This window comes from Rhopilema esculentum, chromosome 15, assembly GCF_057945365.1.
Source record: "Rhopilema esculentum isolate cy_ngs chromosome 15, ASM5794536v1, whole genome shotgun sequence".
Lineage (NCBI taxonomy): Eukaryota > Metazoa > Cnidaria > Scyphozoa > Rhizostomeae > Rhizostomatidae > Rhopilema > Rhopilema esculentum.
Genome location: NC_142829.1, coordinates 7,040,385 through 7,068,153, shown reverse-complemented (window position 1 = coordinate 7,068,153; position 27,769 = coordinate 7,040,385). Strand labels below are relative to the sequence as shown.

The 27,769-nt window shown below is 34.6% G+C and overlaps 3 protein-coding genes across 3 annotated transcripts in view; 2 read left to right on the top strand and 1 right to left on the bottom strand.

Moving 5' to 3' along the window:
* The window catches only part of LOC135685822 (structural maintenance of chromosomes protein 6), a 26,541-nt gene extending 10,532 nt beyond the window's left edge, over positions 1–16,009 (top strand). The window contains exons 14-30 of the mRNA XM_065201902.2: positions 271–446; positions 1,246–1,272; positions 1,583–1,663; positions 2,973–3,059; positions 3,768–3,877; positions 4,333–4,426; positions 4,610–4,675; positions 4,939–4,998; positions 5,812–5,862; positions 6,739–6,858; positions 7,487–7,624; positions 8,045–8,157; positions 9,106–9,205; positions 10,215–10,373; positions 10,710–10,862; positions 12,181–12,278; positions 15,341–16,009. Coding sequence (XP_065057974.2) covers positions 271–446; positions 1,246–1,272; positions 1,583–1,663; positions 2,973–3,059; positions 3,768–3,877; positions 4,333–4,426; positions 4,610–4,675; positions 4,939–4,998; positions 5,812–5,862; positions 6,739–6,858; positions 7,487–7,624; positions 8,045–8,157; positions 9,106–9,205; positions 10,215–10,373; positions 10,710–10,862; positions 12,181–12,278; positions 15,341–15,437 — 1,730 coding nt within the window. The 3' untranslated portion in view covers positions 15,438–16,009. The remainder of the gene's footprint in view (positions 1–270; positions 447–1,245; positions 1,273–1,582; positions 1,664–2,972; positions 3,060–3,767; positions 3,878–4,332; positions 4,427–4,609; positions 4,676–4,938; positions 4,999–5,811; positions 5,863–6,738; positions 6,859–7,486; positions 7,625–8,044; positions 8,158–9,105; positions 9,206–10,214; positions 10,374–10,709; positions 10,863–12,180; positions 12,279–15,340) is intronic.
* Positions 12,795–27,769, bottom strand: LOC135685827 (charged multivesicular body protein 1b). The gene is made up of 10 exons (XM_065201907.2): positions 27,448–27,769; positions 26,948–26,967; positions 26,021–26,098; positions 25,622–25,690; positions 19,881–19,958; positions 19,406–19,474; positions 18,982–19,089; positions 18,553–18,596; positions 17,893–17,977; positions 12,795–17,323 (listed from the first exon to the last, which is right to left on the bottom strand). Exons 1-10 carry the CDS (start codon positions 27,473–27,475, stop codon positions 17,279–17,281), a joined length of 624 nt encoding a protein of 207 aa, XP_065057979.1. The 5' UTR covers positions 27,476–27,769; the 3' UTR covers positions 12,795–17,278.
* LOC148958458 (uncharacterized) lies at positions 21,375–25,144 on the top strand. The gene has a single exon (XM_089112757.1). The coding sequence runs from the start codon at positions 21,375–21,377 to the stop codon at positions 24,963–24,965; it is 3,591 nt and encodes a 1,196-aa protein (XP_088968883.1). The 3' UTR covers positions 24,966–25,144.

The window sequence follows — 27,769 nt, the reverse complement described above, 5'->3', positions numbered from 1 at the left end:
GAGTTACTACCCCACTTCTTCGAATGCATTCGTCTTGAAGTTTCACGCCATTGTATCTGAAATTTAGCCTTCATCCTTGCACCAGAACAGTGCTCAACACCACTCTGCATTGTAAATCCTTAGTTGTTGTGAATGATATAATAGATGCTATTTTTTTGCTGTGTATGATATTACCAGTTTTTGTCTTTCCTTAAGCATTTGCATGCTCTTTGTGCGGCCTGTTTGGGATTTTGTTTAACTGTTCCTTATGTTTTTATTTTGTGTTCCTAGGTGCTCACATAAGCTTGAAAGATAAGAAATGGAATGTTGGTGTGGAGAAATGCCTTGGTAACAGACTCATGCTGGCATTTTGCTGCCATGATCTGCATGATATGAATGTTTTGAATGGTGTCTTCAAAGATCATTGGACCGGACCGAATCCATCTATTATTGTATCCAGATTTCAGGTATATGTCTTGTTTTATATCATCCCAAGACAAATGTCATGCGAGAAGTGCAAAATTATTGAAACAATAGGCAGTAATGCAAACAAACTGATGCAGATATTCACAAAAGCTTTAGAGAAGATGAAAAAGGTGGCATTTTACTGATTGTGCGTGTACCTTTATCCGATCAATGTGCTGCATCATTGAAAACAGCATCAGATATTTCCCATCAGCTACATAACCCTGCGAAAAGGGGTTTTTCGTCCCCAAGACAAGATATTCATTTTACGTCATTTTTCAACATTGTGTCATTTTGGAAGCTAAAACTCGGAAAAATGCTATTTAAGAATTTAAAAGTATGAGTACAAGTATGTTTAGATACGAGCAACGTTATTTCGGGTAAATTCGTACATGTGTAATTTAATCCTACATTGCTGTTGAGAATATTTCAAACCAACGAAGTCCTTTTCTCTGTTTTTTTGTGTTTTCCATGACTGAAAATTATTTGTATTTTGAATTTGTATTTTAACAAAAAAATAAAAGTTTTTTTAAAAGAAACTCGATAAAATTCTGATTTAACAGCAAATTTAGAATTTCAGAATTTTGTTTGTTTGATCAAATGAATTTAGAAAAGGTATGTGTAACGATTGACCTACATTCCAAGAAGCAGCAAAACAGAAGTGTAAATCAAAATTTCAGAAATTTTACTATTTTCTATTAATTTTTGGACACGTCAGTAAACTGGTTTGATATTTCTCTAAAGATTGAAAACTTGTTTTGTGAACTGCATTGCAGAACTAAGAAATTCATTCTTTTTCAGGAGCAATTATATGATGTCTCTCAAAAGGTAGGTTTTGTAAGTTACCAGTCACTTGAACCCCTTATCTTTTTATTTACGAAAAAGGTCCTTAAAGCAGAAAATTGCTGTCCGTTCTATCCATTAAATGTTTAACTTTATGTATCTTTCAACGTAAGATTAATTTATACCATTTTAAGCACTATAACAGGTTGCAATATATTCCTGTTTTGCTGTTCATCATAATCTAATTTTGATAGTTCACGTAATAGTTTAATTTGTATAAAAAATATGATACCAAGAATATAGTTTTACAGAGATAGGCGTTACTACATTGATTCGACATTGGTTATAATTTCAGAGATCGCAAAGTAAGTTCCCTGCAGTACTGGACATGTTGGAGATTCCGAACCCAATAGTGGCCAATACTTTAATTGATCAGGTGATTTTGTTATTTAAAGTTTACGCCAGCAGCTTTTTATTTCGACGAAATTTTTTATCATGAAATATTTTCTGTTTAGACTCAAATTCTGATTTTTTTGACAAAATATCTGTTTTTCTGAATTACTTCGAAGGATGTATTTTTGGAAAGAAGCCACAACTTGAAATAAATTTGACTGGAAAAACGTCTATGAAAAATGACATAAATCACATCTGCATAAAATCTCTTGTTAAAATTCTCTGTGGTGAAATTTCTTGAAGAATGATTAGACTCCCTCCACCTTAAAGCTGGACCTTCCTTAAAACTTTTTGTGCCTGCAAGCACAAACTGTTTTGCAAAAGGTGCCTGCAAGATTTTTTCCATATGCAATGCGTTGGATATAAAATTGTTTGAAATAAGAGACCTAAAGTAAGGTTCAATGATTCAAAGACCAGTAAATTTCCAAATAACTAGTTAAACAGAAAATTATTTTCGAGTGATAATGGTTTATCAACAAAAATGGCATTAAAGAGTTTAAACAAACTTTAGCTTACGGCAAAAAGGGAAAATTTACAGCGATTGTGTCCTTAATTCTATTAGAGCAATGAACGATTGCTTGATATTGCTTGATACTATACTTAAGGATACTTTCAGAATCACAATTTCCATCTTGCACACTCCACCCAGATTGGTAGTTTCTCCTGAATTTTTTTACACGGAACCCGTCAATCAATGACCAATTCAACCGATAGCTTGCTGCAGCAACTCAAACAGAATAAATAATCATATCAAGATCTTTGGACATCCTGTCTTGCTGTTAGGAAAATCTATTATTCTCTTTTTGCTACATAAATCAATTTCACAAAGCGGTAAACCTTAGTATTAACATGGTGAAACTTGTAGCTGAAGTGTTTCTCTAAATTCTTAAACAATTGAAAACTTTGAAAGAGACCGCTTTTTCAGATGTGCCTGCAGACGTAATTTGATCGACATGGTTTGTCTGTGAGCGCCGTTTAAAGCATAAGTGATAGTTGAATTTTAGAAAGGTTTAATTATTATGTCAGTGAATCAAGGCAATCTTCAACTTTGTCAAACTTCATTCTGTTAATTATTTTTAGATATTACATCCTTTTATTGTTTTTTAGACTAACTGAGATATAACCCATAAACTTTTTCTGGTTACAAAGAGCTCACTTAAAGAAAAATTCTTTACTATTTTCTACTGTGCTTGTTTCCTACTTTCTAAACCATTTATTTCCTACCTCCTACACACTTTGTAGCATTGATAAATGTTTTGATCTGTATCAATATGGATGAATCTCTAATGCAGGCACGAGTGGAATCAGTATTGTTGATTGAGAAAAGTGCTGATGCAAAGGAGGAAATATGGAAAAGAAGACCGTACGGAGCTCACAGGGTAAGTTAATATGACGTCATTGATTTAGTACAGTGGAACGTCCATTAATGAACACCTCTTTAAAACGGACACCTCTCGTTAACGGAGAGATATTTTGGTCCCAAATGATCAAAATGCGCTTAAAGGAACCTCTATTCAGGAAGATAGCTCAAACAACGGACAATTTCACTGGTCTGAACAGTGTTTGTTATAAGAAGGCTCCAACGTATCAGAAATTAGGACTTGTAGCATACTTCTGACAAATCGTTATTCAGTGCTTCGCTAGTTAGGTTTTTTTTATGTTTGAATCAAATCTAAAACGATATACGGTGTATGACAAGCTCCCCTTGTATTAACTTTCCAGGTAACATCCGTATGTATTTTACCATTAATAATGGAATATAATTTAAACATGATACTGAAATAGCCAACCTCAAAAATTAAGTAAAAAAGAGTACTTAACACACCTTTTAAGCTTGGTAAACTATTTCATTCATTTTTGGCATTGTGTTCAGAGGCTTGCATTTTAAGTTATATTAATGCCTTAGCTGTTGTGACGAACAAAAGCGTATGAGCTACCACTTACTGACTACAGCTCACAGTACAGCTTATTTACTAAGACAAATTGCTATGTTTGACATTCCATGTGTTTTAATGCTGAGGATGCAGGTTTTGAGTCAAATCTGTTTACTGCGTCTCATGTTATGACTCTCTCTTGTAAATTTTCAGGCTTATACGATTGTTGGAGATGAGGTTATTGGTGGCCGAACTCAGAAATATTATTCCAATAGCTACCAGAATGCTAAATTTTTGACAACAAGTATTGAGCACGACATCAAGTAAGATCTTTTTTATCTAAAGTCTACTTGTTATGACTTTTCATGTACTCAGATTATATAAACAAATGGACAAGCAAACTAAAAGTTTCTGATATTGAAAGAAAGTGAAGCAAAAGAATTTGTTACGCTCTTGCTTGTTATGGCTCATACCATCACATTGTTTTAGTGGAAGTTTAGGATTCAGATAACGTTTATTGCTAATGAATCACCATTTTTCAGTTAATTGTCCTGTATGTTCCTTCATGATCATTCTGCCCTTTTTTTTCTTTTTGTATCTTCTTTTGTCATTTCGAAATTTTCCATCACAATAGTCATGATAAGTAATACATGTTTAACCAGCTTACTCAAAAAGAGTTCCAATAACCTCAGTTTCTTTGGATACACTTTTCCTTATTATTCACGAAATTGAAATAAATGGGTAAATACTCGTTGAAAGACTTTTTCGTCACTTTCAGACAATTTGAAAAAGAGGCTCAACAGGAACGGCAGCAGCTGCAGGATTTGAGGAATAAAAGAACTGAAATGGACAGGAACCTTAGGAGTTCCCAGGTAAGGGTTTCGATAAGTAGGGTAAAGTTTCGAAAGTAGAGTAAATGTACTCGTATTTATGGGAATTTATGGGAGATACCTCTGTTCTTTATCAATTCTCTGTCGGTATTGGATTTCTTATTACCATTAGCACGTTATTTTGCTATTTTCTTTTTTTGTATGGTATTATGTATTCGATTTCAGCAAGAGCTGCAAAATGTGAAATCAAAATCAAACAAAGAGCAGGACCTGATAAACAGGCTGAACTTGGTAAGTTGGTTTTATTTATAAATACTGCTCACAACTTAGGTTATATACTATCAGGCAAAAAGTTAGCTGCACAATAGTCCTAAAAAATACTAGCAGTAATTTATAGGAGAAGAGGAATTATATTGGTTCGGTGCCATTCAAGATATACAGGCACACATGAGACCTAATTTTGGTTCTGCTTGCCACCTCAATTGTGTTATTGTAAAGACATTACTTCAAATGTATTGCCCTCTAATTATTTATGTTTTTAAATTTTCTAACAGGATATCCAGGATTTGTTATCTACTGCTGAGGAGAATCAGCTGCCTGACTTGACTGCATTGGTAGATATCACTTGTCTTTTGAACCCAGGCTTCAATGCTCTCTGCGTCTCATTTAAGTTTGACGTTTTTAGTAAAACCGTATTGAAAAACAATGCCTGCTCGCTGCAATGTTAACATGCCACACAACTAAGTGATGCACGTCATCAGTGTACCATTCCATTAAACTACGCAGGACAGAGTTTTGAAATGCATTCTGTAGCTCTATTCATACCTCTGTCCATCTTGTGTTTGCCTCGAAAGTATAATAATTCCGTACCGTTCCTGTACCCTGTATCCTTAGCACGTTTGTTGCGATACCCATAGCTAGGCAAAATTAATCCTTTGTTTGTCATTATTAGTTAAGTAGTGGTGATTTTAGTGGCAGTATTTTGGTTACATTTATTTGTCGTCATGGTCTCATGCCAGAAATCCAGGAAAATGTTTTGAAAAAATAGAATATTCGTTACCCAATTCGATCAGATTCATATTCTTAAGTATTTTGATAACAGCAGCTTATCAAATCACTTTAAATAGCGCAGATATAGTGATGCATCATTAATTAACCGTGAAAGATTTCTTAATAGGGAAAAACCATTAAAATTATGCTACATAAACAAGAATGTCCAATGTGATATTTGTAATGAAAAGCAACTGCATATTGTCCTTAACAAACTTTTGAGTGAGATTCAACAAAATACCTTTTTAATTAATCTGTAGTACATTTTTTATACCCCCATCGAAATTTTATTAGAAATACCACTGGGCCTGCTCAATGGTACATGGTTTTAAAGCAATTTTCGTCACCAAAATTTCTTCTCTTGTTAATTTATATAGGAAGAGGATTTAGAAGAGTATGAAGTAAAGATTGCAGACCTACAAAGAGAGGTAAATATCACTTCTCTTAGAGGTAAATTATTTCAAAGAAGTTTGTTTGCAAACCACTAATTCAACCGAAACAGTGAGCCAAAATCCAAAGATGTGAAGATGAATTTTTCCTGGGTATGACATTGTCCACAGATCTGCCTGCACATCTCAATCATTTTTATAAACTAATGTATCTGCTACTAGAATAAAAGTGAAGTATACCACAATTTTGTCAGCACTCTACTATACTACGCTGTTATGATGTTACAATTTTGCTAAAATGCGTAGAACAAGACAATATAATGCCACACAGGCAGGCCCTTCACTATATGGGGCGTGTATGGCGTGACACCCCCCTTAGAAAATAATTACATTACAAAAACGAGGAGTTTTTTGCCATGTATGGGTGCTTAGTCGGCAAATTTCCAAACCTGTCGGCAAATACAGGATAGCCCACCCACTTTGTCGGCAAATGGGAATCCCCCTTGATCACAATAGCTAGTGACGGGCCTGCACGCAGGTTGTATTTTTTTCGGGCATATCTCGCCTGCAGCCAACATAGAAACAGTGCTTGAGATAACACGTCTAATATGAATGTGATGCAATAATAGATATCAACGAAAAAGGAATGAACAGTTAGCGGGTTTCAATTTGGTGGAGGGATTTGGGTGTCAATTGTAGTTGTATCAGTCTATCATTTTTATCTTATCCAAAAGAGGAGATCCTTCTTATCTTTTTTATTTGATTCATTTAGAATTATAAATATTGGGCTTGAGACACTGTCTCTCAGCAACAAAAGTTATGATTATCATGATTAAAGAAATCACAGTGACAATGGCTGTTGCTGTTGTTGTTTCTATTATTGTTGCGGTTATGATATTTGTTGGTACTTTTTAGGTTGAGTCTGATAACCAAGAATTGCAAGTGCAAAAAGAGGCATTGCAAAAGCAACAAGATAAAGATAACGAGATAAGCCGTCAAAAAGATGAATTGGCAAGATCGATTGAGCCATTCATGGTAAGCCATGGAAACCCTCTTTATGGACTGGTTTATGATTTTTTTTTAAAAACCTTTTTTGTAGCTAATCATGTTCTCTATTTTATATCACTGTTAAAAACGACAACGACATACAGTATTATGTGCCATCCATAGAAGAAATGGAATTGACGTCACAAGGCTCTAGCTATAAACGACACTAAGAAATTCTTTAACAATAGGCTTATTTAGCAAAAGTAGACTAGATTTTTCTTAAGCACTTTGTGTACCACGGCGCCATTCCATTTTAATTTGTGCCAGTTTTGGGTAAGTGAATTGTGAAATCAGGGTAGATACTTTGTATGTTTATGAATGGTGTGATCCCTTTTAAGCTTCATAGTAACTCACTAAGTGTGCATATTTTTCCCACCACCCAACAATACACTAATTAACTAGATTTTGAATAACTTATCCCCTGACATGCTTTTGGAAGTGATGTCATTTTTATGATTTTACAAAACATATTTTGATAAATTTCCTGGGAGTTAAGAGTTCCGATCCATGAAAATAATCTCCTATACAAAACCTTTTAGATTGCCAGATTTTGCTATATAAGTGATAAAGGCAGATGGGATTTAGCCATATTGTCATTTGTTCGTCAATTTTAAAGGAAGAGTTTGGCTCGTTGGAAGAAAGAATTGGCCAGTGCAAATCAGACAAAAAATTTTATGAAAGAAAGAAAGCCGAGCTCATGGCTAAGATTGAAGAAGTAAGGAAAAAAGTGACAAAAATTGATGACGAATATCAGGTATCTTTAATAACAAATTAACTTTTTTTATATTTAATAAATAAATAAATAGTTTTTTATATGTCATTTAACGGGTTTATAAGAATTATTAAATACTCACAAGGCTTCATTTTCTATAATGCAAAAGGGAACTTCACTTCTTGGAACATCAAGACTTTATATGTTGGCTCGCATCAATTTTAACATATATATTTTATCTAAATTTGGGTTCCATATTAAGTTAGTAATACTCCTACTTAGATTTTAACCTAGTCCTAGGTAAGCTGACAAGATATTTTTCCTCTTCTGATCTTCTATAGATAACCATAAGGCATTTTAGAAATCTATCAACAAAAGTTTTCACTTGCAGTTGTAACACAAATTTTGTAATAAGCTGTTAGGCATTTTCTCGGAGTTTTAGGATATCCCCTTCTTTTATAGGACATGTACGACAAAGTTAAAGATGGCTCTGAAATTGAGACAACAAGAACAGTAAAAAATTTGGAAAGCGAGATAGCAAACACCGAAAAGAGAGTTCAGAGAGAAGAGCAAAAGTAGGTCTTACATTCTTGGATGGTCTAGTAGGATAGTCCTTCTATGCTCGTAAGCGACCCCTTCCAGAAATTGCTTCCATTTCAAAATGGAAAATTCAGTGTAAGATCAAGCTGGACTTTTTTGGTTTACCTAGTGTAATTTTTATGGCCTTTCCCTATCAAGAAATCTTTTAATCGCTTTTTAATGACACATCACTCCCAAATCATCAATATCTGCAATATTTAAAATCATTCAAATATTTTTCATTTAGCTGAAGATGAAACGAGCTCGCCTTAAAGCGTTCCCTAATCAAATCGCATGGCCTAGTCAAATTATTAAGTTTGTTCTTTAAACATCGCTTGGTTTTCGAATTATATATCTTTTCATTGAAATGTTGATTTTCATCGCACTAGTTTTTTCTTTTGAAATGAACTGCTGTTGCTTGTTGTGGTCTTCGTATTGAAGTGTCTACTAATGATTTTGTTAAAGATTAGCTCACCATGAAAATAAGTTGCAAGTACTTATCTCTGCAAACAGTACTGATTTCTTGTCAAGTTTCACCAGATAAAACAGAGACATAGGCCAATTACTCCTGTTACAATGCTTTCTGCACAGTAAGAAACAGTCTAGTTCCTACTTTCAATTCCATTTCCGATTTGAAACCGGGAATTCTGACTCACACCTTAGTAAATTTTTTGTTACAGAAGAGATATAGTGTATTTGGCCTTTATTTCGAGAGTTTACCAACTATATTGCGCATAATGGTGTTGGTAAACTGATCAACAGAAACTGATCAACACTGAACAAGGGCCTAATACTCAAATGCTGTATAACTTTGCATAGAGAGAATATTTTCTTCGATGGTTTGGATGTTTTCTTTTTTTCGAAATGTGATGTATTATCAGACTCATTTCAGCTGATAGGCTGTACTGTTACTACTAACGTAATGTGTTTTGTTCATTAATTAGCCGTGGAAATGCTGAAGAGGTGACCAAACGATACCACGAGGCATACAACAAATATAAAGAAGTCTGTGAAAGATTTGCTAGTTTTAAAAAGTTCCACAAGGTATTATTTAATTGCCTTGCTCTATTGATGTTTGATGTCTAGCGAAATATGCGTCTATAGCATTTGAAAGCAGCACATTGTTTATGTATATATATAATATATGTATATAAAATCATTTTTCGAGTTATGAATTTTTAAGGGGATGATATTTTTGGAGTTATTTTCAATATTGATGCAGTTGTCAAGTTGTAGTATCAATATGGTCCATATTGAAGAGCCTAAATGAAGGATCTTTCACCTCTAAACCTGTATCTTCTTAAAAAATAAGCTTGCCAAGATGGTAGTATAGAAGCACTTTGCCTTTGGTTAATTAGAGATGATCTACTGTTAAAGACAGTAGTTGCAAATAACTTCAGAAGCAACTCATCAACAAACAACCAAACCTATTTTATCCTTTGCTAAAAAACTTTCTCATAGTTTAAAATAATTATAGATTACTCTCTCATTGCTGCTTTGTTGACATTCCAGTCTAACGTCTGTTATTTTATGTTGTACACTAAAATTAATTTGCAACTTTCTGTCATCTGTTATTTAATCATGATTACTTTACTTCAGTACAATACCTTTGTCTGTTAAGTAAATATGTTTAGTCTCCTTTAAGAATAGTAGCTATGATCTCCGTTTTGAGCCACATATTCTGATCCAATCACCCTCTTTTGTACCTTAAAGCTATACTTAGCACCTCTCTCCAACTCTTTCAAGCCTCCACTTCCCAGGTTGTCGTTAAACTCCTATATTAAGAGGAGGGTATGTGTTGAAGGATGTTCGCCGTTGAAAACAAGGACAGAAGATGATTATTTGATACCATGCTGTGCCCCAAGATCAGAATTTTTCAATAGAGTTTCATCACCTTAAGTATGACCCTTCATTAAGCCCGGTCTATCGAAATAGCACCTTCTTGAGAAAGCTATACCCCTAGAAGAAATTTGATAGAACTCGGTTGTTTATGCAATAAATTTTGGCACATTTAATATTTTGACAGATATTTTGTGTATTTTTTCGACCTTAGATGCTGGAAAAAGTAATACTGCGTAGGGCACGGCAATTTGACGATTTTAGACGGTACATTGTGATTAGAGCGAAGCAATACTTTACAATGACCCTCTCTCAAAGAGGCTATTCTGGGAAGCTCAAAATCGACCACGATAAAGAAATGCTATCGATTCAGGTGAGAACTATTTAATTATGAACTAGATGGAATTTGTGGAAGTAGAGAAAAGCCATTGTCATTAAAGATGCTTCTTTCATTGGTCTGGAAGGGTAAAAGACAGAAGTGCAGTAATTGGGAGGACGGGACTACAACTCCTTAAAGTACCATGTTTGTTGGAAAATTTCGGACATTTTAGTCCCCTCTAGCCCATCAATATCCCCTCTAAACAAATACTTAGCCTCTGCTTGTAGTTTTTAGAGGTAAAATATCTATAAAGAAAAAGGATTTTTGAATGAGTGAGTGCTTTACTGTTTTGCATCATTTCGATCTGCATTTTATGTCTGTTTTTCGTAGGTGAATGTGGAACAAGCCAAAGGAACTGCTTCCAAAGACACAAAGTCTCTGTCTGGAGGTGAACGGTCCTTTTCCACTGTTTGCTTCATAATGGCACTCTGGGAGGCAATGGAATCACCCTTTCGAGTCCTTGATGAATTTGATGTTTTCATGGTGAGAAAACAAATTTATTTGAGTCTTACACCGAGTTCACACTCCTCTGTTGCAGTTTTAATTCGTTTCTGTGGATATCCTGCAACTGCTCACACTGCCCCGATTTTCTACAAAAATTCGCGGAAAACATTAAAAATCCGTTTTTGCCCATTCACACTCCATATAAAAACGAAGGAAAAATAACTGTTTCGTGGTTTCAACCGACCACACTGCTTTCCCTTCATTTACATTTAGCATTTGCAAAAGGTATGTTTTGTGTGTTTTGTTCAATCTAATGTGTATGGCTGGGCAAAAACAGATATTCTAGATATATTCTGCGTTTACTATAACAGGAAACAACAAGAAACTAGTACAAACGGGTAGAAACGATAAGGAAACAACATGAAACTGTTCCAGAACGATATGACCCCTTGAATCAATATGACCCTGGAGTCACATCGGTCCAAATCAACATGACACCAGGGTCATGTCGGTCTAGGGAGGGTCATATTGGTCTGGGCAAGAAAGAAAAACACCAGGCTATTGTAGCAGTTATCACGGCATCGAAGGCGCTCATTGAATGTTTTCCGATTACCCAACAAAACATATCGAAAGCCGCGTTAATCATGACGAAGGAAGGTCAGAGAGAAGAGCACAAAAAAAGCTTCAACAAGTGGTTTTCTATGTTTGAGGCCGTTGTTCCAATTTACGCAGCTTCTACCCCACTTATGTTATGGCATTGCGAACTCCAAAGTCGTCTAGTATAGCAGGAATAACGCCAGACCTCAAGAAGCAATTCAAATATAGTTGATAAACCAAAATTTTCAAAATAAAGTGCTAATGTTCCCTGGGGTCATATTGGTCTGAAGGGTCATATTGGTCAGGAACAAAATGACTGTTGTCTTAGCGGTAACAAGTCTCCAAAACGAGGCAAACTTATCCATTCAGTGTTGCCACACGTAGGGATTTCTACCTACTTTAGGGATTTTCAGAAGTTTGTAGGGAAAACCTACGGGATTTAATATATTGTAACCACAATATATATTCATACTGCAAAAAAAGCACAACCACATTTACTATAACAGGAAACAACAGGTCCTGAAGCAATTCATTAACACAACAACACATTAATACTGCCATTGAGTCACCAGCCTTGCTGTTATACTTTTTCTTTATAGTAAATATGCAAAGACCAGACAATTTCATCATTCAAATCAAATTTTTGCTGTATATCAATATGAATGTTCTTCTATGTTGCTGTTATTTACATTTGGAGATTATCTCAAAGAACCGTGTTGCAATCATAAACTTTCTGACTGTTTGCTATTTTTTTTCTAAGGACATGGTGAATCGACGTATATCAATGGAAATGCTCCTGAAAATTGCAAAAGAGCAAAACAACAGACAGTTTCTGCTTCTTACACCACAAGATATGAGGTAACTCATTTTGTTTCTTACATTTGTAGGAAAATAAAGTGCTGTTGACTTTATCGATATATGATTGAATGGGAAGTCTGAACCTTTGCACCAGTAGAAATTTGGCAGAAACGTTCGTTTAGTCACTGTAGGGTGCTACTCTGAAATTTCCTCAAAATGACGGTACTAATAGGGTGATACTCTGAAATTAATGACTACAGGCCATCCTGGGAAAGGCGTGCGATCGCACGCGCACACCTTGGCACACGCCCCGTTTCCACAAGAAGTGCGGTTTATTGCATGCCTTATCAAGGCTATGCGTTACCACCTTTACAGGAAACTTTTTTAGGTCCTATTTAAACAACAAAGTTGTCATTTCACATCGTATTAGATTCCAAATCCGACATGAAATTGCCTAGTATTTGCATGTTACCCTTTTCATTTCATCATGAATTTGGTGTTCTGTTTACATGAGAATTATGTAATGCATCAAAACGCATACTGCCGGGGGGAGAGGGGGTTGCCTTTGTTTCATCATCTCTGCACAGCAGCGTTTTCATATGACATCTTCATGCGATTCAACCCCTTACACAAGCAAAGAGGTGTTTCCAATTGGTTAAATTCTGCATCTAGAGCATTTTAATTTTAAAATGCGAAAACTGTATGAAGCATATCAGATTGGATAATTTTTGTGTAAAAAAGAGGGCCGATCTAGTATGAAACCAATTGATGTCAAATGAAAAGAGTATCGTGTAAACAGAGCTTTAGCACGTTCACATTGTTAGGTTTTCACTTTTATCTGTCTATGGAGAGGAACATGTCCGTTTTAGTGCGTTCACACTGTTCACAGAAACGGAGTAAAAATGTCCGTTTTGTGGTTTTTACTGTTCACACTGCTTCCTATTTTGCAAGATTGTTTGGAGCATTTCCAAAAAACCCTCTTTGTGCTTCCACACTGTTTACAGAAGCGGATTAAAAAGGTCTTTGAGTTTTCATGTTTTCTGCCTCAAAAACACCTATACACTTTCTAATCAGCCATAATGTTTTATTATCGTTTACTCTTTTCTAAAATAAGAAACTAAACAGTTGGCGATGATGATTTTATTAGTTCAAACTTCATATCACCTATGTTTTATATCACTGCTAGGCCTCTATGTTTAACATCAGAGTCACTGGAAAGTTACTATTTGAAAAATAGCTACAGTCTTCAACAGAGAGTGGCGGTGTAACAACTAAGTCAACTTGATTTGCTTGCTTCAATTGCAAGCATTTGTCAATTGGGCTTTAACATTTGCAAATGAACATTAACTACCTAAATTCGCCAAGAAAGTTTTAAAAAGCTTTGACATCAATTAAAACATCAATTACCACGGAGCGATTCAAGAAACAGCATTAAAGCTCATCGTATTTTAGGGCTTGTCTTTGGACCCAAAGACTTTTTGGGTCCTCATTGCAAATAAAACACTGGACAGCTTACCTGCAATGCCTGCAAAAATTACCTGAAACACAGAGCAATCGCCATTATATTTTTATATTTTGCTTCCCCCACCCCTCCCCCCACCAAATATCTCTATTTTTGCCCCTTCCCCCAGAACAATGTTGATAGTCTGGGCAAATATATTTCAAATCATACAAAAATGTACTTCTGAATCTCCTATGTTGTTTTATTGGGGGGTTATCAGGGTTTATGGAACAACAGATGGTAAACAAATTTATCGTTCATTACTGAAATCTGGCAGTTTCTCGACAGAACAACAGATTTTCCACACTTGCCGGATGCGAGCTATATCCAGAATGATACATCAAATACAGAATTTTTATTAAGTTTTATGGATTTGAAGAATTTTCACTTGCTGTCTTAACTTGGTTGTTCTGGTCAGCAGCAAATATAAAAAAAATTTGTGGGACAGGGAATTTTTATCTGTGAATGACACCTGCTTTTGTAAAAACCCAACTTGTTCCCAGCTGAGACTTCTATGGCTGAATTTGCTCTTGAAAACAGAGCTTAGTGTCCCAATACTTTTGGAAGGCATTATAGTTTGATAAGGATAACAAAGTCAAACATTGTTGAATTCCTTTGACATTTATTTGAAGCCTGCAAAATTCTTATTTTCACATCACACCAATTCAGGGGTGCCAGAACATGAGGGCACACTGGGACACTGTCTTACAGTTTCACTTGGCGCTTTGCCTCCCTGCACAACAGATCCTCTATCCAGATAATAAAAGTATCCCTTTGGCCTTGCATGTACATTGATTCAATTTGAGAACATATACAATTGAAAAAGAACACGGTAAAATGAAAGCAGGCAGAAAAATTAAACAAACATTGTAAATATTAAAAACAGATCAACTGGAAAATTTTTTTAGTATTTACACTTGATAGCACTGATGATCTCAACTTCTCTATTTGCTATTACTTTGGAAGGTCAATTAAGTGACTAAATGATGATAAAGAGCATTGTGGGTTTCTTTCAAATTGTGTGATACTTGTTGGTTTTAACTACTGGATAAATATGTTAGGGTAAAATTACAAAAGAAGATCCTTTTAAGAAAGCTCCTCATATGAGTTAAATGTTACATGTACACAATGACCCGCAAAGTTGCATGTAGTCATTTTTATTTTTAGATACTGTTACACAAAAGTAAGATTGTAGTTATGAACTGAGATACCCTTGGAAATGCCTTATGATTTGAGGGGATTCTTTTTGGCATGATATCCTTGACTTATCACTCTCTTTATTTCCTTTGGGAGATAGGAGTTCTCTTGAATAGAAAGAATATACGGCTTTACATATATTTATTTCCTTTAAAGAAATCTGTAGCAATTAGTTCACAGATGAATATCATTAAGTGAAGAACTAGTGAAGTAATATGTGATTGTTGGAAGGGCAGTTTCGTGTTAGCTTCTTAGCCCCAGCAGCGGTTTTATTAAGAAAACATATATAGGCCCCGTTTCTTCACGATTTTTATTTTTTCTTATATGTGTGGAGCTGCTTTTGGCTACCATTAACATGGAGCCTGGGAGGTTGCCCCCAAATGTAATTTGATAAAACATTTAAATATTGCTGTTCTTTCATTAGCAACGTTTCTGCTGGTAACAATGTGCGAATCTTCAAAATGCGTGACCCAGAGCGGGGCCAGACAGTCCTTCCATTCAGACCTGCAAGTCAGACCTAACATGAAGGAATCCTTTGACTTAATTACTAAATAGAGATTGTGCGTTTACTTATGTTTTTATAAATAGCAACTTAAAATCTTCATAATTTCACTAGTTGGTTCTGTTGATCATATGGTAATGATTCAAAAACACTTTGAAGCTTAATTATATCATATAAGAATGTATGCTGTCTCAATTTTTTAACCCACTTAATTGTGCTGTGATCAACTATTTCCTGTTGGACATGAGGTACCCCTGTCAATGCTGGCACTGCAGAAGTAAAAAAGGGTGTCCCTATTTAAAACAAATATTTATATCTCTTCAACAAATTTCATGTGCCAAAATTCTTTCACTCTTATCTCATTTCCATCAGGTCTTTCATTACAGCAGAGTTTTCATTAAGTAATTCTTATGTGGCCAACTTTGTACAAGTAAATCTTTTTATGTTGTAAATACATTACACTTTAGCTTTGTTTTAAATATGTATTTCCAACTTTGATAATTAAAGTTGATTTCATCACTTTGTAAGGAGTCTGTATGGTTTTGTTTTATTTATAACAAGGTTACACAATGTTTTGTAACCTGTTAATCATGTATTTGTGAGCTTCTCTGAGTTTCAAATTTTCAAGAGTATTGAAAAACCACTAGTAACATAACATCTAATTTGGGGGGAGGGGGTTGCAGCTTAGATTCTCTTTGTGGCTTGATTTTTTAACAATTTTGAAATTGCAACTCTAGCAATCTTGATGATTCAGGTGGTTTTTTAAATGAAGTGTAACATTTTCTAGCCTGCAGCTCGCTAGTTTCTGTAACCAGACCCTTGCTATGGTGGGGCATGAGGATGTGACACCCCCTTGAAAAATTATTGTTGCAAAGACAAGTAGTTTTGTGCCATGTACAGGTGCTTCATCAGTACATTTTCTGGATTTTTTGGTTAAAACTAGATGGCTTACCCACTTTTTCACTTAATGGGACCTTAGCTAGCATTGGTCCTGAATATAATCTGAATTCACCCCTACCAGAAAACCACAAAATGCAAGTAAAATTTGAGGAACCAGGCCATGTATTTTCCTTTAGGCAAAACCAAGATAAGTGTAAATGGGAAACTGATATTTACCGTTCATATTTCACTCTAACAAAGTGCATTTAAATTTATAAGAAATCTTACAGACAAAGAACAATTCAAATATGTTATACCAAAATATTTAAACAATTGGCACCTTCAGAAAAGAATACAGTATCATTTAACACATTTTTTTAATTGATACTGGCTACACAAAGCGTTAATAATTACTAGAACCTTAACAAATTAATACTCTTTGTAAAATTAATTATAAAAAAAATTAGTTTTCATTGCATAGAACAAATCTGATGAGATACAAAGGCACAAATCAAATCAATAACAGGGATATATATTGTTGTCAAAATACAATGAACACATCAATATTGTTATTGTTATATTCTGTTAGAGATTTTTTGTTTATTTGTGCAATTAGATGCCAAGTTTATGCAGCACTAGACAAGTGAAGTGTAAGTAATAATGCCTAAACTGAGTAATTAACTCAGATTCCTTAAAAGAACAATCAATTTAAATAAGCAATCAATTACATTATTACCAATGCAGAGGATTTGAAGACAAAGGGCTGGAATATATAAAACGGAATTTCTTTATGAATGAAGGGTTTTGTATGTTTTTCAAAATGCCTGGGAATAAGACCATTCATAATAATTGTGCAATTCTGTAACAACTAACTTTGACATAATCTTTAGGATAAAATAAACCAAGTGAAAAAGAGAAGTCAAAGGTTCTTTACATTAGTTACAGGATTGGTATTTTGTTTTTCAGTTCCATTCCAGGAACCTAAACATCTGATCTTAGACGTGCCAAGCGAGCTGAAAGTTCATCCTGTCACAGAAAAAAATTGAAATTAAAGGAAGAACTTAAAATAAATGTCCGACTTAAAACTGTAAAACATAGAATTGGATCTAAAATAAAGATTAAATTCACTCTGTCTAAAGCAATATTGTTTACTGAATCTGCAACAAAGAATGCAGATCAGTTATGATTTACTGCTGTTACAAGACAACACAGAATCATGATTGTAACAAGTGGTAGTGTTTTATCAATAGTTTTTAAAAACTTAGCTAGAAATTAACAACAACCTGCGCTGACTTTACATAAAAGCTTGATATCGGATGGGCCCAATCCATGTATGGCCTAACCCCTTCAAGTTTAAGCCAGGTCAATGTGCATTGCGCAACAGCACTTGAAGCCTCAAAAACATTGTTTATTTCTAATCTAACTGCATAACAAGTCCTAACATTCCTGACCACTGATGTCTGCCAGTTATGCTTAATTAGGGACAAAAGAAATTTTGCTTTTACATGCCATTGCTTAAATTTATTTGTTCCATGTGAAGACTTGATAAGCTTTGATGTATCATACTAGAGATATTTCAAGTTAGCTTTCAATACCTGTTCTTGTGATGCTGAAGTAGCTGCACTTGCTGTACCAACCGACCCCATTTCTCCTTGAGGTAGCTCCATGTTTAGTTCCAAACTACAATTATTAAAATCTATTATCAAAGATTCTGCCAGAAGTTGGAAAGATGGATGCTTGACTGTAAATATTGGATTGGTTAATTTCAACCTAACAGAATGATTCCCACTAGGTGATACACTACCAAACATTTGTAACGCTACCACCTATTTACTGAAATTTCATGAATAAATCCACACAAAGAGGATCTCCTTTTCCAGAGTAATGCGATTCATGGGCCCTGGCAAAATAAATCATGTCTTGTTGCAAAAATAGGTTCAGGACACATTGCTTGTTAAATTCAAAACCTTATAATGAGTCAGACTGAAAAATGGTTCTTAAACACAAGGTGTTTAAACTAAAGAAATATATCCTGAATTGGGGTACTAGTATCAGTGTTGCTTTAATATTATCTACACCTTGAATTTTAATCTTCTGATTCTTTCTTATGAAGACTGTCTCTAAAGGATTACAACAAATACACTCCCTTCATTTAATTCGAGCTTTATCCTTCCCTCCTTAGCTCTTTCTTAAACTATTAATATAAAATATATTAAAATATTAAACAGATTTAAGTGTTTTCGAATGTTGCTCACCCATGTTCATCTGCAACTTGTTGCATCAGGCTGTCGACTTGACCCTGTTTGATAATTATCAACATTTAGTAATGAAGTTGATTTTCTTTTCGACATTTCATAGAGTTTTTCAGAATTTTTAAAACACATTACATAACATATAATAGAGATTCAACACTCATGATATGATAAAATTTATAACACAATGTTGAATTTCTATAAAATATAATACAACATTAAACATATTTCATCATTTTAGCCATGTAAGTTTCAAAAAAGAAACCTTGAATCAGTTAGCAGTAATTAGTGGCAATAAAGAATTGACATTTTTTGCATTTTTTGTATAAAACAGCTTGAAATGTGTTTATTAAATCATAAATCCCAGCATTTGTAATGAATACAGTTCTGAATTACAAGAATAATAATTATGCTTGAGAAAAAATTGAGTACTTGTGGCACAGTGAGTGTTGTTGTATCCCCCATGGCATTTTCCATGTAGCCAGTTTGTACATCAAGATCCTCAAACTGTTTTTCAAATTTGTCCATCAAAGCTGAGACCTGTTGGATGTTTAAAAGCTCACATTCAGTTCTGATTAAATCTTGAAAACCACAGGTGAAATTTCCTGATAAATAGCATAATTTTTATGCAAACATAAATGAAGATTACAGGTTTCACAAATAACTAAAATTACCCTAAAAGGTACATTGAGATATCAATTTCCGAATCAAGAGGGGCCTTCATACTGGAACAGTAGAATAGTTAAAATAGCACTTCTTCCTCTCCAGAACAATTTAAAATAGAAAGAATATAAACTGTGCCCTACTACTATTAAGTAAACATGAAAATACAACTAAACTATCAAAATTTAACAACCTTTTCCAGATTCATTGACCTCATAGCTGAGTCCATTGAACTTACAACACCTGCCATGGATTTTGTTACCTGTTAATAAAAAAAACTTTCAGTAATCAGTAACAATTGTGTGTGTACTTAAAACTTTAGTGTAGATAAGACTGCAATATGTTCACTACTACCTAGCTTTCCGAGGCAGTTTTCAGAACCCTGATAAGTCTAGCTTATCGAGTTGTTTCCTGGTCCTTCATCTTGGTTTGGCCACACCTCATGATTCCTACACCTAGAATAACAGAGAGCCTGACTTTCCTAACTCTAAGTGAAAGTTGGTTATACCAAGGACTCTATACTTACACCTCTGCATAAAGAACCTGTTTTTGGTAATACAGTTTTTGACTGACTTTAAACATCATTCGAAGTTGTTTGAAAATCAACAGGAAACTGTCAAAAACTGAAAGATAAATCAGCACATAGATTTTTTAAAGGGGCATTATACCTGTTTAGTGGTGCAAGCAGTCTGAACTCGTTGTGCAACAGCATCTACTCGGGAACCCATTCGTAGATAATTGAGTGCCTATCGAGATATAAAAACTTGAGAGAAATTTGAACATAATAAAGAATTTTTTGGCTTAATTTGTTAAATATTATATTGTGGACTAATCTTAGAAAATACCCCTTTGAAATCGATATTAAAATTTTCTTGGTACTTCTAGCTTTTATTGGTGACTTTTACCAGCAACTATGTGACTTGAAATTGATTTTTCATTTTTGATTTTTGATTTTTCATTGAGTCATCGCGCGCAGGATGGTCGTGTTTAAAGGAGCTCTGATGTTTTTGGCTTGCGCACTTTTTCTTTATCGTTTTTCGGCCACATACTCGTTCCTGGATAGTGATTATAATGCTTGTTGTTCTTATGCTATCGTCGATTCACTGGGTAAAGGGAAAAAGCAATGGGTCAAATTTAAAGCATCCAAATCGTGCCGTAAAATTTTGGTGAAGTATCGGTGCAAATCTGTGCCTTCTCCCGCTTCTTTCTTGGTTTGGTGCTTGATTTTATCTGGTGATGTTGAACTCAACCCTGGTCCCACAACGAATTGCAGCAGCTCGTCCAAGTCAACCGATGCTTCGATTACTATGCCTGTATCAATTGATACCTCTAAAATTGGGAAAAAAGGCTCTTCATCATCCAATTTCGCATCTGAGCTTTCTGCCATTCATGAAGTTCTACAATGCTTAAAGGTGGGCCAAGAATCAATTCTCCATAATCAAAAGGCCATAATTTCTCGTGTCGATCTGGTTGAAAAGGAAATAAGAAAAGTTCAAAATTCTGTCGGGGAACTGGAATCAAGGCAAGTCAATTTTGAGAAAGACCTTGATTGTTTGAATTCTCATGTAAATGAAACAAATTCCCGTGTAAAGGATGCTGCTTTCGAACTTGATCGCCTGGAACAATATTCAAGAAAAAGCTCGGTGAGGATTCACAATGTTATCGAATCTGACGGGGAAAATGTCGAAGAGGTTGTCATCTCTCATTTAAAGACGGAGCTAAATGTGGAGATTACGGCTTCTGAAATTGATATCGTCCACCGTGTAGGACGACGCTTTGGAAAGTACCCGCGTGCAATTTTGGTAAAGTTTCTTTCACACAAGTCGAAGGAACATATTATGAAAAAGAAAAAGGAAGCCAAGAGCATTAAAATAACAGAGGACCTCGCCCGTGGCATAAAAAGTATGCTTAATGAAATAAACGCTAATCGTGGACCCCTTAACATTGAGCGCGTATGGACTATTGACGGTCGTATAAAATATAAGCATTTCAACGACTCGTTCATTCACGAGGTACGTTCATACAACGATTTTTTCCGTCTTACAAACAGTGCATAGGGGGGTGGCCGAAATGGTCCTTTTATAAAAACTCACCATCGTTTTTCTAATTTTCATTTACATACACAATCAAATAGTTATCGTGCAATTCGTAATCTATATTCTATGCCAAAAAAGGTCAGTCACTCTGTTCCTAGCACATTACGGCTTTGCGCTTGGAATATCAACGGTTTAAAAAAGTTAAAAGTAGCCGAGGCATTTGGTGATCGTGACAATGATCTTTCTCAAGCTCTGGAAAATAATGATATTGTTTGTCTATCTGAAACATGGCGAGATCAAGGTGATCCCGAATTTCGTGATCTTAACGAAAACTTTTCTGTCTTCCATCAGTTGGGGTGCAGAACTTCTCGCTATGGGAGGTCTTCTGGCGGGATGTCTCTTTTCGTTCGTAACTCTCTGGCATCATGGTGCCATATTTTACAATCGGATGCATATCATTTTTGGTGTCGATTTGATAAAATTGCCTTTGGCCTTGCCGATGATCTCTTTGTTTGCTTTGTTTATATTCCACCGAGTGACTCAATTTGGTTTAAATCTGGCAGAAGCCTAAATTTTGATATCTTACAAGACGAATGTGCTAATTATGACGCAAAAGGATCTATTTTAATTCTTGGTGATTTCAATGGTAGAACTGGGACATTGCCAGATTTTATCGTAAATGATTCAGTAGACGATTTTCTACCGGTCGCTAATGATTACTCGCCAGACACTGCTCTAATTACTAGGCAATCTAGTGATAATACAATTAACCATAGCGGTCGATTGCTAATTGAATTCTGTAAAACTGCAGGCCTTCGGATCCTTAATGGCCGTACTGATAAAAACCGCTCATCACATTTTTCTTGTTTCACGTCCAATGGTAACAGCACAGTAGATTACGCTCTTGCAAATCAGAAAACATTTGGTCTGATTAGTGGCCTTAAAGTTGGGAACATGAGTAGCTTGTCCGATCATTCTCCTATTGAGATCTCAATTAAGCAACGTGTTAATTGTAATATTTCAACAGTTAGCTCTAGCAAGCCCGACAATGTATCTTCCTCGGCGGTTGATGTTCTTATGAGCAATTACACAAAACAATACATCCCCAGTGTTGATTCCCATCAGAAAATTAAACTTTTTATCGAAAATGATAATACCCTGGCTTTTCTGGAAAATTTGGAAACTGATCTTGATGACAAGTCCATTCCTGTTGGTCATACTGTTGCATTAATGCGCAAACATTTAACTCAAATTGCGGAAGGTTGTCTTAGAACTAAGAAAATTTTTTCTAGTAACGTACCGATGAAAAAACATTTTGTTTGGTTTGATAACGAGTGTAAGTCCAGCAAAAAACTGCTAAGTACTTCACGTAAGGCCTTACAAGCAGCCCTGAGACTCAATAAACTTGACCCAATACGTTCTAATACTTTACATGAGGTTTACAAATTAGAGAAAAAGAGACACAAAGCTCTTTTGAAAAGAAAACGCGCTTCCTACCTTACAAATGCGAAAGAAGAGCTTTGGCTGCTTAAAAATGAATGTCCAAAGCAGTTTTGGAAAAATCTTTCAATGTCATCTTCCAGTAAATCGTCAATAGATTTTTCAAATGAGCAAATCTATGCCTTTTTTAATGATCTTCTTAGTAAAAATACTCCTGTTTCTCCCCCTAAAAACCCAAGTCACTTTGCGGCTGCTGATGATTCCGGTAACGACTTATTCACTCTTATAGATTCTAAACTAAATGAACAAATTGATTTATTGGAAGTGAAGAATATGGTTGAAAAACTCAAATCTGGCAAAGCACCTGGTCTTGATTTGTTGAATGCTGAACTCTTCAAACATTTAAATGACCGTTATTTTACTCTCTTTGTTAAACTTTTTAATAAAATTCTAGATTCTGGTGACTTCCCAGAAGAATGGTCTGTAGGTGTCATTGTTTTGCTTTTTAAAGGTGGTGACACAAAATATCTTGACAACTATAGAGGGATTACCTTGCTTAGCATTTTCGGAAAGCTTTTCTTGGGTATTCTTCTAAACCGCCTGAATCAGACAGTGGAAGAGTTTAACATTCTCAAGGAGAATCAAATTGCTTATAGAAAATCATATCGAACCTCCGATCACATTTTTACGCTTCATGCTTTAATTGAGAACACATTTGCTAGTAAGAAAACTCTTTATTTATGCTTTGTGGATTTTAAGAAAGCTTTTGATTCCGTTGACTACAAAATTCTTATTGATACACTGTTGTCTTATGGTATTAATGGTAAAGTGTTAGATGTCATTAATTCCCTGTATGCAAAAGTTAAGTCCTGTGTAAGGGGCCAAGACAGCCTAACTAATCTATTTTCCTGCCATCGTGGTGTTAGGCAAGGTTGTTTGTTAAGTCCGTTGCTGTTCACTTTGTTTCTTAATGACTTAGACTCAAAGATTAATGCTGTGTCTACCGGTGTCAGATTGGGTGATGGAAATATCTGCACCCTTTTATATGCTGATGACTTAGTTTTATTAGCTAATTCTGCTGATGATCTGCAATCCCAGTTGAACGAGCTAAACCAGTTCTGCTTGTCCATTAATATGGAGATAAATACTTCTAAAACCAAGATAATGGTTATAAGAAAAAACAAGAAAAGATCTAAGGCATGCAAAATTTGGAAATTTGGTGATAAAGAGATCAAAGAATGCAATGAGTACAAATACCTTGGAGTTACTTTTAAATCTAATGGTTCCTTCAGTGCTCATGTTGATATAGTTAAGCAAAAAGCTCAAAAATCTTACTTTGCTCTCTTATCCAAAAGCAACGAATGGGATGGTTTCAACCCAGGACTGTTTCTATTTTTATTTGACAGTACAATACTTCCTATTCTAAATTATGCCACTGACGTATGGGGATTTGGTACATGGGAATGCCTGGAAAAAATTCATCTTATGGCTTGCAAGTCAACCCTAGGTGTTAAAGGATCTACAACGTCTCTTGGGGTTTATGCGGAGTTGGGACGTTGTTCGTTGCTTGAACATAGACACATTAATATCTTAAAATTTTATATTCGTTTAATAAATCTTGATTCCTCCAGATATGCATACAGAGCTCTTCAAATGTTAATTAATGATGCAGATTCCGGTGTTTCTAATTGGGTCAGTATTGCCCGTTCCCTGATGACCCTTTACAGAATACATACAACCGATAACTCCACTATCGTGAAATCAAAAGTGTCTTCCCATTTTAGGTCAAAAATTATGGAAAATTTAAAAGAACAAGCTATTCTCAATAAAAAGCTTTGTACATACGCATCTTTCAAAACTGTTTATAAGTTTGAGCATTACTTAGACTTGATACCTAGCAAAAAGAAAAGATCCAACTTTGCAAAACTACGTCTCAGTGCCCACAACCTTAGGATTGAAACAGGTAGATACGGGAAGAATCCTATTCCTAGGATTGATAGAAAATGTCCGTATTGTCAATCTTTTAATAAAACTGCTGTGGAGGACGAAATTCATTTTTTATTAGTTTGTCCCCTTTACGAGACTGCTAGGAATTCTATGTTATCTATGATTTATTCAAAATTTCCCAGAATATCATCCCTTGACCTTTGTGATAAGTTTATTTGGTTGATGAGTCAAGAAGATACGGATTGTCTGATATCGATAGCCAATTTTATATCGCTGGCTTTTGAGTCACGGGAATCTTTTGGGAAGTCCTCTACGTGCATATCCTCGTAACGTAAACTTTCCAGCTCGTCATCATTTTTTTATCTGTTTATCTTTGTATTAGCTGTTTGCTGTTTTCTGAGATTTATTGTTAATTTGTAATTATGTTAACTTGTAAGTATAGTAATTCTGTTGGCTGTTTTCTGAGATTGACTGAGATCTGAAAAAAAAAAAAAAAAAAAAAAAAGAAATTAATGATGACCTAAGTATGTCATTGATGCATCCAAGATTTCACTGTCCTCCTGTTACTAGCACACCTAGACTGTTAATAGCAACCCTTTTATTTTTTGAAGATTTGAGGTGCATGTCTGTATGCATAGTGTGACAGATATCTAAATGCATCAAGCCATTGTAGTGATACAAAAATGTGAAATTGCACACCAAATTTTCAATAGCAGAATATTGTAGGAAACTTTTGATTGGGGTAGAAAATGTGCCATCATGTGAAATCTCATTGAGAAATGGTACACACAAGGGTGCACGTTAGAAGCACATCCAATGGCTGGAGAGAATGATGCCTTTTGAAAATGATCCAACACTGTACTTGTTACGAGCTGGTTACACTCAAGATCTTGTAAAATAGTGTCACACTTTGCTTTGTCATTACACAGAAAAGGAAATAATGAATATGATTTAAAATATTTAGATTTCCATTGACAATTCCTTACCTGGTTTTTTTGCCTAATAGCATTTTCTCCATGTATTCTTGCACCCTCAATATTTCCTTTTTGAATGGCCTAATATAGAAATAAAATATTCTCATAGATAATATGCATCTGGTGATTTCTAAAGAAGATTTATGATGATTATGAATAGCTCTATGACTGAATTCATTACAGAGCTTGAATTTAAAAAGAACCATATATCTATAAATCACTATCAATGACAAAAATAATCAATCAATAAAAGAAAGAATTTTCAATCATCTTTTTCAATAAATATTTAAAAGCAACAACTTTATCATAATTTATCATTCTTTAACATCATTGTTATCATCATTTATCAAAAGTAATATATTTTCAACATCTAACAAAAACCCTCAGAATAATTCAGTAATCTTGATTCACCTTTTTAAGTTTTGCTTTCTCTGCTTTTTCTTCTCTTTCACATTTTTTTGCAGACCTTTCTAAATTCTTGGCTGCAAACTTTAAAAAAAATCATATGGGTATGTATCTTGCCAATGATTTTAAAACAAGGACCTTTAATATTGTTTATAAACAGGGCTTAAAGATAACATCAAATTATAATTATATATAGGTAGATAAACAGATTTGGACTTTAACTCGCTGAGAGAAAAATTTACCTATGTCAACTTGAAGATTTCTATTTGGCTAAGATAAAATAATTGGAAGATGAATACTCTAAAATAATTCTAATTTGTATTTCAAGAAACTTTCATTTAGTAATTTCAACAAACGAATTGCATTATTCTAAAGGTTGATATAGTGACTATAGATGGTAACCCAAAAAGGCATGCATGCTTTTGCTTAGTGAAGCAATAATCTGGAATATCCCCTTACAAAAATTAAAAGATCCAGGAAGATGTTGCAAATACAATAGCCAAAGGCCAGCATAGATAATACTTTAAAGTTAGATATGAACAGTCTTTTGGTGGTACAGAACTTGAAAATGGCTTTGAAAAAAGCCAACATTTTATAATATATTTACTAAAGCTTTTCCGCATCTTCTAACACTTTTTATCCATTAATCTATTATTTCTTGCACTCTGAGCCTTATACCGATACCCTGTCTTGCTCAGTATCAATGTAGAATAGAAGTAAAAGTAGTGTTGTTCATCTATTGTCAGTCGTGGGGTCATTTGCCTTTCTGGGTTGATGCTGCTATTCTCAACGTCTCACAAGAAACTCATTTATATTAGCCTACTTTTCAAAAGTTATTCCTTTTATTAGAAATTAGCAGCCTGATCAGAAAATTAGTTGTGTGTGGTTTTTAACTGGAGTGATATGGTAGCCAACTTAAATAAACCAACCTACCTTCAAATTGAAAAGGTGCTCTTTCAAAAGAAAAAATCAGTCAAGGAAAATCCCTTGCTTATCGTGTGTTTTCTTACTAGAAACTCAAACTCAAAATCTTTATCAGCAAAAACAAATGTTAATTAAAATATACCAAGAATTAAAATTTAGAATACAAAAGTTAGCATTTTCAAAAATTTAATTAATTTATTACATCAGATAAAGTGGTTTGTTATGCTGAAGGACACATGAGAAAAACTCGCCAGGAGCTATCGAGTCATATGTCCCAGTGACGTATTTAAACTCAAGATTATAATTTCCATTTCAGTTTGAAGTAGTCTATAACAGTAAGAGTAAAAAATTAAGGATGTAAGAGTATAGAAAAAAATATATATATATGTTTACAGGCGGTAGGCTGGTAAATTTCACTGGTTGAATTGAATTGTTTGCAAAAACATTGTTTTCGTATTCATGAAATGAAGAAAGAAAAGGAATTGCAGGTTTTCTGATAAAAAGGATACTTTCCATATTGTTACCAGATCCGAACATTTTGATTCTTTGTTGCAAATTCCACTTGATTATAATTGAATAATATTTTTACTTGTCGAAGGCCTAACCTTGGGCCCTGGTCAACTTTGTCCTCTTTTCAAGAAGTTTTCCCGTCTTTGCACTGAGTGAAATGTTGCTGGAAGTAGCTCGAAACACAACCATATAATTCCCAGTATCTCACACGTTTGATCTTGCTCTGTAAGTGCAAACAAGGTTATTCTAACAGATAAACTTTCGCTATGCAAGAAAACAAGTTATTTCTGTCCCCAAAATGACATTTTCTCCTGCGCAGTC